Source organism: Centruroides sculpturatus, unplaced genomic scaffold, assembly GCF_000671375.1.
Source record: "Centruroides sculpturatus isolate CEXI.00-Female unplaced genomic scaffold, Cexi_2.0 scaffold120, whole genome shotgun sequence".
Taxonomy (NCBI): domain Eukaryota; kingdom Metazoa; phylum Arthropoda; class Arachnida; order Scorpiones; family Buthidae; genus Centruroides; species Centruroides sculpturatus.
The window spans coordinates 865,545-877,358 of NW_019384554.1; the positions used below are offsets into that span (position 1 = coordinate 865,545).

General features: G+C 28.9%; 1 protein-coding gene across 1 annotated transcript in view; it reads left to right on the forward strand.

Annotated features, from left to right (window-relative positions):
- The first annotated feature begins 898 nt into the window (after positions 1 to 898).
- LOC111623776 (neutral alpha-glucosidase AB-like) overlaps positions 899 to 11,814 on the forward strand; it is a 62,431-nt gene continuing 51,515 nt past the window's right edge. The window contains exon 1 of the mRNA XM_023366479.1: positions 899 to 938. Coding sequence (XP_023222247.1) covers positions 922 to 938 — 17 coding nt within the window. The 5' untranslated portion in view covers positions 899 to 921. The remainder of the gene's footprint in view (positions 939 to 11,814) is intronic.

The following is an 11,814-nucleotide window of genomic DNA, read 5'->3' on the forward strand; positions in this document are numbered from 1 at the left end:
AACATTTCTTATTCAACGGCGATTAAAATTATTTATATTAATGATGTCTCTAAAGTTCAACGAAGTTTTCGCAGAAAAATAACATCTGAAATCGCGGCTGCGGTTTGCTGCGCTGTTCCGCGACGAAAACAAGCTTGAGCAACGGCGATGTCGAATGGTGCACACTCGGTAAGTAATCCTACAATTTTTTGTTTATAGCGTAGTTTATACGGATTATTTCCAAAAAAAATATACGTATTTTGGAAATGTTGAGTCGAATTAGTCTAGAATCGATTAATTTTATGGAAGAAAACCTTTCAATTAGCCGTAGTCCGTAAACTTTACACGTGGCAAATACGTGAGCCAATCACAGCCCAAGGATTCCTATAACGCGAAATTCGTATAACGAGGAACGTATCTTCGCGTTATAGGAGAATCTACTGTATACGAGTATATAATATATGTTTTCACTTTCATCGCGTAAATTTAGGCTACTGTTATGTTTTTTACACTTTTACTGTAGATAATAAGCCTAATCCTGTTGTTTTTTTTCAATAGAAGCCCATTAGAGCGTTCAGTCAGGCCAACAATAATGGGATAGCCGGGTGGTGACGGACGAGGTCCGATATATCCGGACGGAGTATTTTCCGAAAAATCCCTAGAGTTTTTCGACTCGCCCATATTCGATTCCGGCTCCCCAGGGCAGTAAGCTGCCATCATAACCGCTCGGGCATGTAGCCGCCGACAGACATCGTGAAATCAAAAATATAAATTTTATTTTCTCTGAGGAAGTAATTACTTTTTATTTTATTTATTTTTTTGTTAAAATTTTAATATTTAATTTATTATAAAATTGACAATTTCCTTTAATTTTGAATAATAAGTTTAAAACAAATTTTTACGCTAGAGGGAGAAATTTCTAAACGCAATCGAGAAAGCAAGATGGCCACGTGCATAGGGTGAGTTAGCTTATTCTCTGCTGTTTGTTTTCTGAAGTTTCTCTGTTAATTTCTTTAAATTTTGCCGCAAGAACGTGCAAGCCGAAATTCAATTAGTTTCTACGTTTAAGATGATGTATATTATGATTAAATAACAACAAATTATATAATACATGGTCATTACTTCAACAAAGTGTTACTTGTTGCAACTTTGTTTGATGGACTTTGTTAAACAAGATAAGACCGGCAAAAGATAGCATAATTGCATTAAATATCACATTGTGTAAATTTTACAATTAAAATAAATCATTTATTATTAAAAGAGATATTTAAAATAATAATTAAATTTTAAATATCTCAATTGTATGCAGATTTATGCTGAAAATTATAAACAAATAGAGATACAGTTAAACTTTTGAGTGAGATGGTCAAGACCTTATCGGAGCTGTAGAGCGTACCCATAGGTGCCAAAAAGTCAAAGGAACCATACCTCTACCTGTGACCCTTTGCCAGATATGCTCCCAAAATCAGCCTACTTCTGGGTTGCAGGCAATTGGGAGTTGCTTCACTCTGCTAAAACTTGCATTTAACTATTTAGCCTGTGCAACTGTGTTCATGGAGTATGTACTTGATGATATGTAGTTTTAGGAAGGTGTCTAGATGTGAGTGATAGTGAGCACCAAAGCATATAAATATGCAGAGCATGGAGAATGGGCAGTACACTGGTAAATGGTAAAAGCTGATCTTTGGAAGCGAATATTTCACAAAGGGTTGCTTGAACATACAATTATACATATATTGTTCCTTTGATCTTGTATACAGGGGAGTAGGAAATTCCTCATTCAGTTTGTTTATTTGTTTTGTTAAGTTATGGTAATGCAATGCTTGGGCAATCTGTCTAGGGGAATGCCTTCTGGGAGGTCTTTTTAAGGGCAACTGGCCCCTATTCAGGTGTTAGACATGGCCAGTCCATCTGAGTGAGGCACAAACTCTCAACTGAACTGCCAGTGTACAAGGAACAGAACCACTTCGCCACTTGTGGACCATTCAGAGTTTACATCTTACCCAAGTAGACATTGTTTATATGCTTCAACATACCTAATAATTTTATGATAAATTATTACTTAAGAAATAAGTGTAATGAGAATAAAATTCAGTTAAAATTTAATCTCATATTACATCTGTAACCTAATTAGCATCAGCTAGATTTAATTAGTGTATAATTAATTTTGTCATTATTTTGATTCTACAATATATTGTGTTGAATAAATTAATTTAAGTTTTTGTAATGTTTTATTTTTAATTTTCATAAAATTATTACACTGGAATCCTAATATCTTAGTAAAAATTTATTAATTTTGATAAAAAAGTAGTAAAAGATATTTTATTTTAAAATTACATTTGAAAGAGATTTCCCTTCAATAAAGTAAACTGAAAAATATTGTTTTAAGTCATTGTATTTACTGTCTGAATTTTTGTATTTGTATTTAAGTTTCAAGTTACTTTGAAAATATTGTGTTAAATATTTGTAAAGTTTGCTGCTATTTTTCAGTTTATTATATCAATGGAAAATATTTATTATATAAGTTGGAAAATGCAAGGTAGTGCACAAAATTTTGTTCAATTTTTATAACATTTATTACTATAACAAATCACAGCTTGAAGCATACAATATAAGAAAATATTTATTATTACTGATATAATATTTACTGATAAAATTAGACATGAACTATGTATAAAGTGAGCCGTAAGTGCTTTGAAATTTACCATTAATGGATTTCATGTTCAATATGATTTCCATTTCTTTTTACTTCTTGGAGATGTACAATTGCATTGGTAACCATTTGATGATGCAGATCTTTAGATAACATGCAGCAGAATCACATGATTTCAGTTCTGATTTGGTACATAATTTCTAATGTGCATTTAAGTTTCAGTCTTTCTATTTTATAAAATTAACTTTTTAATTGTTACATTAAAAAAAACTTTTTTTAAATGTAAAATAATTGGATTGATGGAATAAGGCAACAAAAGGCATGGGCGATCTGCCAAGGGTGGTGCCTCCCAGGTGAATTTTCTATTTGAAACTTGCCCCTATTTAGATAACAGAATAACTCAGAGAATTCCACCTGTCCAGCCCGTTGGTAAGGCGCAAACAGGCGACCAATTATCGAATTAACCGTTTACAATGCTTGGTGGATCTTGGAAAAGATAATAGAGAGGTTGAGGCACAAGTTCAAACGTTAAACGTGTACGGGTAGCAGAAGAACACGTTACACGTTTCAAGTCCAAGTAAAAATCGTTGAGGCACACGTTCATAACATCACGTGACNTTTAGATAACATGCAGCAGAATCACATGATTTCAGTTCTGATTTGGTACATAATTTCTAATGTGCATTTAAGTTTCAGTCTTTCTATTTTATAAATGTAAATGCTCTAAAAGAGGAATTTATGCCAGAAAATTTTTAGTGTATTAAAAATTTGGCTTCTATAAAAGATGATGCGATTTACTAATAGAAGTAATTATTATTTTTCATTAATAAAAATATATAAATAATTACACAAATACCCAATTTTATATTTATATGAATTTGTAATAATATTTTTGGATTTATTTTATAAAAATTTATTTATTTTTAGAATTATTTAAATTAATTTGAAATTCAAAAAATTAATCAAATTTAGACAAATTCATCACTTTATGTAGTTGATGTGACATTGCATCATTTGGTATCCAGAGAAGGAGGTTTAAAAATGTCTTTTCTTTCCAAAAAAATAAAACTTTAATTATAATTTTACAGTTGATGATAGGATGACACTGTTGTAATTATCATAAAGTTAATTCAATTTAAATTCAATATATTTTTTTAGAAATTGTATAAATTATACGTATACAGTGGTACCTTGGTATACGTCTGCTTTAGAATATGTCAAATTCGGAATACGTCCTATTTGGACGAAACAAATTTTGCTCAGTATACGACTTAATTCAATTCTACATGTCATCTATGAGCAAGTAGCACTATCGGTGTACTAGACCAGACTAGACGTTTGCAGTGCCACAGTTTATAACTTTGTTAAATTTCTTCTGATTTTAATTTGTAAGTAAAATTTTATTATTTTTATTAATCATGATTGCAAAAAGGCAAATGAAAAGCAACAGAAAACTAAAAAAATTTAATAGAATCACAATGGAACTGAAAAAAGAAATTGTTGAGAAATATGAAGGTGGCATGCGTGTTCGAGATTTAACTGTTGCACACCATATTCTGAAAATGATGATATTGACAGTTGTGAAAAATAAAGACATTATTAAATCTGCTAATGTTGCGAAAGGAGTTAAATCAATTTCTAAACAGAGATCGAAGACATTAGATCATGTTGAGAAATTGCTTTTGCTTTGGATAACTGAAAAACAGTGTGCTAGAGACAGTGTATCAGAAGCAATTATTTGTGAGAAAGCTAAAAAGATACATGCTGATCTCATGAAAAATCAAGCAGGAATTAACCAGCCAGGAAAGCGAGGTGTTTAAAGCCAGCCATTTTTTTTTACATGAGAACGGATTAATCATTTTTACATTACTTCTTATGGGAAAGGTTGGTTCAATATATGTCATCTAGAAGTCCTTGCTTTCTGTTTCAAGAAATCTATGATTACTACTGCATCCAAACTGCAATGACTCATAACAGTCAAGAATAAGTGCAGAAACTTATCAGACACTGTAGTCCTCTTACATGCCAATGTGAGAATGTGCACTGCCAATATGATTCATGATGTGATTGAGAACTTCAAGTGGAATCTTTTTGCAACATCCACCACACAGTCAGGACTTCTTGCAACCTTGCACCTTGTAACTTTCATGTGTGTGGTGAAGAAGTACCTGAAGGGTTGCAGTTTTGCCTCAGATACAAATCAGACGGTTACACGTCTTTATTTTGAATCAGAAACCAAAGGACTTTTACACCAGGCATGCTACCAAGTGGGACAAATGCCGAGATGCTAGTAGTCATCACTTTTAACTTCCAGGAAAAAATTTGTGAACAAATTATGTTGGCTTATTCTCATTTAACTCACCCTTACATATATATAACTTATATATATAAACTATAAAGAATAGATTTCTTTTATTTTAATTATTCTGATAAAAGTACCAAGGGATATAAAATGTATTTGACTAATTTCATGGCAAGTGGAAGCAAGCTATATTAAATGCTCTAAATATTCTTAGCAAAACATTCTTATTAGAAAGATAAATAATTACAAATTTATTTTAACAATGATTTGTTGAAGAATAATTAATACTATTTATTTGTGAATTATAGTTTTCTTATGTTTCAATTCTGTATAATTTAAACGTTGAAGTCTCAAATAAGATTTCAAGGTTATATATACAGATAGATTATGCAACAAACAGGAAAATTCATATGACTGCTGATTAAGGAAACCAAAGACTTTCATTTGAGAAATGCTTTTGACTTGGTTCAAATTGTCATTAGCTCCAATACATTAATGAACAATGTATCTGTTCATTGATAATGTGCTAGTATTGTCTGTTGAATGTATATGTATTGGTATTGTTCATTACAGCCTTTCAAAACTTTCTGAGATTTGAAAAGCTGTTCCAACAAGCATTTTCCTAAGAATGAACTGAAGAAGGTCCAAGAAGAACCAAAAACATTTTTTTTGAAAATTAAACAAATTTTGGTTACTTTAGAAGCAGATGGTCTCTCTTTCATTAAGATTTAGATTAAGATTAGCTGAAATTACACTTAAAAGCATATATCAAGTCTAACTCTCACTGCCACTATTTTTTTTATTTATTATTATACCATTTTTTTTTATTCCTCTTTTTGTTTTATCATCTTGTATGTCAAGTTGACTTGACATACCAGATACTAACAATGACATGAATTTCAAGAACTGACAAAAAAAAAAAAACTTCTAGAATAACTAAGTATCAAGTGTAAAACATTAAAAAAATGAAGCTCAATCTTTTACTATCATATAATAGTTATTTTTATAAAGGATTATCACCCATTGAAACTTGCATACAGCTAATTTATTAGATAAATATTCAGGACTTTATTCTGATTCATCTGAAATGCATTTTGGCTTAGAATTCAATGATACAATTTACATGTCTAAAACATGTGTACTATAATATTAAAACACCATAAACAAACAGCTAGCTGTTGACAGCTGAACTTGTGTTTTAACTAATGATGTAATGATATTTTACATTTACAATCACAATTTCATGGCAACACAGATTTTATTAATACACTTTGCCTAAAAGGCAAATAAATACTATAAAGTTCCCAGTATTACATGTAATTTCTGTCCAAATGTGGCATATATCTTCATTCCCCAAACAGACATTTAAACTCTTATTCACATTTTGCCTCTTGTATGTCCACATTCTACCAGTTACCTAATAGTCAAATTATTTTTATTTGATAATATTAATCATAAAATAAATATTTTTATATACCTTATTTAATCCTTATATATTCCCAGCTGTACAAAGAATTTCCTATATTCTTGTATGTTACAATGCGCCCTTTAAACACCTTTCTCAAAGAGCATCGGAATATCATCTTGAAAGGGTTGGCCAACACCGCTCTAGCCACCTTTGCCTCTGATCTGACATAGATGTGCATTTCAACTGTGCATGCTTCATATATAGCTCCATCCAGAAACATCTCAGATGTTTAGAGCAGGTAAAAATTTACAAGGCTGCCCAAAAAAACCAGCCATTAACTTTTGCAATGTAGATTCCTTCCCTCTGCATGGAAGACATTTTATGAAATGTAAACTTTCTATTCTCTCCCCCTTATTTCACCCCCTCTTGACATTCATTAGCATTTTCAGGATCATTTACCCTGAGGATGCCTGTTTAACACTAGCAAAACATTAGCTCTTACTTTTTCTGTCGGATTTTGGTTTCAGTTATTGCTTTTATTCTTGTTCACATAATATTGCTATTGGATTTCTAAACCACTTTCCTACTAGAATAATACCAAGGTATTGAAACCCCTTATTATTAAATTATTTTATTGTAATAGCTAAAATATTCATATAAATTACTTTATTTAAGTACAATCTATATTTATAATAATGTGTGACAATTACTTTTTCCTATGCAGTTAACTACTAGTTTGCACTTATCAACATTGTTATTTAATATTTAAATATTTGTGCTATCTATTGTTTATTCCTAAATCTTCATTAAATAATGTAATTTATAATTATAAAAATATTTATTTTATGTTTAATATTATCAAATAAAATAAATTTACTATTATGCAATTGATAGGATGCAGGCATGCAAGATGCAACACGTGAATAAGAGTGTAAATGTTGTCTGTCTGGGGAATGAAGATATACGTCACATTTGGACAGCAATTACATGTAATAATAACAGAATACTGGGAACTTTATAATATTTATTTATGTTTTTGATAAAGTGTATTAATAAAATCTGTGGTGTTGCCATGAAATTGTGATTGTAAATGTAAAATATCATTACGTCATTAGTTAGAACACAAGTGCAGCTGTCGACAGCTAGCTGTTTGTTTATGGTGTTTTAATATTATAGTACACATGTTTTTAGACATGTAAATTGTATCATTGTAAGTGTCTTAAATGTTTGTATCTGACCAATAAGTGCTCAACTGATGAGTGCTGTATCATTGTATTCTTAGCCAAAATGCATTTTAGATAATTCAGAATAAATTTGTGAATATTTATCTAATAAATTAACTTTATGAAAGTTTCAATGTGTAATAATGCCACATAAATATAACTATTATATGATAGTAAAAGACTGAGCTTGATATAATAGGGAATTAGAAGCTTAATAATTGGTATTTAAACATGAATTTAAAATAATTTTCACAGTAACTAAAATATTGCACTAAACATTTTAAAAAGAATTGCTAATAATTAATGATAGTTTATCCTTAAATATCTTTTAAGTGTAGAATTATTACTTACTTTTATGCTTATTTTCCTTTACTATTGTCATTGAATAATGCAAGACACTGAATTAGTAAAGAAATTTACACTTCCTTAAATTAATAGTGAATTATTTTAAAATAAATTTCTTATAAAATTTAAATAATTAACTTTCATAAAAACAATTTGAATGATTACGATACTTTCTTTGTTACTGTAACAGCTGAAAAAGTAAAAATGTTTATTAAGCGATGTATAAATTTTGACAGCATTCAGAGATATAGTCAACAGAAAATCAATGAAACTGTTACATGAATTTATACTTTTCTGAAAATGAGATGTGATAGCTAGAAAGATGCAAAGTTTTTGTGTTCAAATAGACTATCAACAATGAGAAAATAGTATTGCTTTTTATATATGTTACTGAAAATGATCTATTTATATAATTTTTTTTAATACCAATTAGTAATAAAATATAAAAATTAGAGAGAAAAAAACAGAGTAGCAGAGTTGCATACATTGAGATCTTTTGGCTGGATATTTACAATTAATAGAAGTAAATAGTGATATGATAACAGTGAGAAAATATGACCATTTGCTATTATTGATTAACTACAATTAATAGATTGAATGCAAACAGTTGACTTAAAAAGTTTTAATTTTAAACATAAAAGAAATCAAAAAACTAAAGATAAACTAGTAGAAGATGGAAAGATTTCGAGACTTAATAATTTTTCTATGTAAGTATGTGGTATGTGGCAAAAAGAAAACATGACTAGTATTTTAATTAATTAATGACTGATTTTGATAGTTAAAAGCATTGTCATGTTTATGAATAAAATAAAAGATATTTTGTTGAATTACTGTTAAAAAAATATTTGTGAGATATTGCTACATTTGTTACTAAATGATTCATTCATTTTAATTATAATTATTTTATTAAAGCATGAAAATTGAAATAAATATTATAATAATATAACTGATTGCACAAAACTCTTTTCCCGTCTCCCTCTCTCTCTCTCTTTGTTCTCTGTCTCATGGACTTTTTTAAAATTTAATTTAATTTTTAAATTTATGTATCTATCTATATTTTTGATTATCTGTACAACTAATAATACTTTAATAGAATCAAATTAATACATATGTTCTCAAATACTTTATAAGTAATGTTGTTTATTTTTAAAACAAAAATTTTACTAGATAAAAATTAGCACCATTTAGGCTGTATTCACACTGCTAGCAACAATGGCAAATCTCTGCTTTTATTGTCTTTGTAAAGCATTTGTACAAATTGTTATCTTTGCATTTTTGTCTTAGTTGCTTGTCACTTGTCACTTGAATGCTGGCCAAGATTCAACATTTCATTGTTGTTGTAACATATTGACCAGTTAGCACAAACTTTCCACAGTTGCCTGTAATATTGTACAAGATAGACGAAAGCTTGATAATGGGCATTGAAGAAAGGTAACGGATTTATGATTTGTTTAGAAAAAGCTATAGAGATGCAGAAAATAATAAGAGCAGCTGGAAATATATTTTGCATTTACTGAATTTGTTTAGTAAATACAAGGGATTTAAATTTTCTACTTATAATAATTGTTTCTTATTATTTAATGCTAAAGAATTAATATTTCTGTTTCAAATTCATATTGCAAACAAGCATTGTGTAGAGTAAGGAAATATACAAAACAAGAATACATAATATGTAAATTATACCTTCTCTTACAGGAAAATATAGTGGGCAATATGAATATTTTGACATTGAATAAATACAATAGACTAATTGTTATTATTGGTTAGAATCTGTTGTTGTTGTTGACAACACAAGCTTGGTCTTAAATATGTAGAAAATGGTTTTTTTTAATAATAGATTTTAGAATCAATTATACAAAACACCTGGTTAGATCTCATCTAATATCTAACTGAAAAAAATAATTCTTCAGAAGCTATTTGACATGTTTAATTTAAAAAAAAAAAAACTTCATTTTTGTTTCTTTAAATTGAGTCAATTTTTTTGTTACAAGATTTTCCTTGGAAATAATCAATATTACTTGAAACTGTTTAAGAACATATTCAGTTTAAGTATGAATGTAGTTGTAGTAATGCATTTGATTATGTAGATTTAATTGCTCACTGGAGTTTAAAAAACTTTGATTGTTGTGTGAATAGACAAGTGTGTTGATTTTCATGATACTGGGAATATTTCCAATATATGGAGTTCATTGTATGAATACTTAACTCATAGCACTTTTCCAGCAAAGAATTAATGATCTGTCAAACATTTTGAACATAATTTACAAGTCTGCCTCAGATAACTATTTGCTGAAAAAGTGCTCTAGTTGTTACAATTAAGTATTGAAACATGTTCAGCTTTTAGAAGTCATATTTTGTCATTGTATAAGATGGTGTAGGAGAAGGGGAACACAGTGTGTCTACGCTCATTAATGCTAATTAGGTTTTGATTTGGTTTTTGGTAGAGAATAGTTTATATTTTTTGTGACTAATTTTTGTGTTCTTAAACTTTAAAACTTTGTATTATTCTCTTTGATCTTAGAGAATTTTTTTTTTTTTTTTGTGAATATGCACTTTTCTTTACACATTCCATATACATTGTTTTAATGTATGGTTTGGTTCAATTGTTGATGGTCAGTTAAATTGATTGAATACAATGTTAATATGCTGTTGAAGTTATTTATTGCTGGAAGTTTACAGGTATTGATCTATTTTATAACATTTCAGTTGGACGAGTAGTAGTACTACATTTTAGACTTTAGAAATAGAAAGTTTTAGTTTGAGCTCCATTATACTTGAAAATATAAATTTGCAAAATTTGACAAATTAGATAGGGTGTATCTTGTCAGTTTTACGGATGTTTATGTGGTATTAAGCAAAAAGCTAGCAAATTTAATACAATTTCATTTTGATTTGTTTGGAATTGACATGTTTAGATATTTTCTTTCATTAAGAATTCTATTGAAATAATATCAGAAAATATGCAACTTTTCTGTTTGTTACGTTTTTAGATACTGAAATCTTTGCTGTTGAGTAGATGTATAGTTTTGAACAAAAAAATGTATGTTATGTGAGCATTGACAGTTGTTATAATTAAAATTATTAATAATACTTAACTATGGAATGCATTGAGCTATAAAATGAAAATGAAATATTCAGCGTTAATTTTTTAAAATATATCTGCAGGCTAATGATCTGTTGCAGCATATACATCAAACATTGCGTTAACAAATGCTCTTCTAAAAGGAAGAATGTATCTTATGGAACAAGTTTAACTTATTCTATAAGACAGATCCAAAAGGTAGTTCAAAGGATTAGATCAAAATTGAAAGGAATAATAATCAGTTTTAAAATTCAAATATTTTCTGCCAACTGCTTTTAATGATTTTACTTTATAATTTGACACAGAATTTTGCTGAAATATCTGCAGCTGATCTATGAACATGATAGTTTATTTATACTTTTCAGTTGATATTTTGATAGATTTTGTACAAAAGAAAGAATTATCATCATCATCATTGCCATATAGATAACATCTCATTAAATCATAATTAAGCTTACAGTAGAGCCTCGATTATTCGACCCAATTGGGGACTGGGGTTGGTCGGATAATTGAAAAGTCGGATAACCGAAAAGTATGGAAAAATCCATTATTAGTGTTGTATGTTATTATATCCCATGTAATTTGTATATTAGTATATCGCTATTAACCTACTTCGCGTTGAATTTTCATCGATGTTAAGCCTAACAAAAATTTTTTAAAATAATAATCGTCACTATTATATCGTTAAAAATTAGAAAATTAAGCCTCGTTTAAATACTGGCTCCCTTTCATGGTCGAATGAGTGTTGCCAGCTAAAACACGTAAAAATAATATTAAAGTAGCCAAGACATAGCCAAATATTGTAGCGCCACATCACTAGCG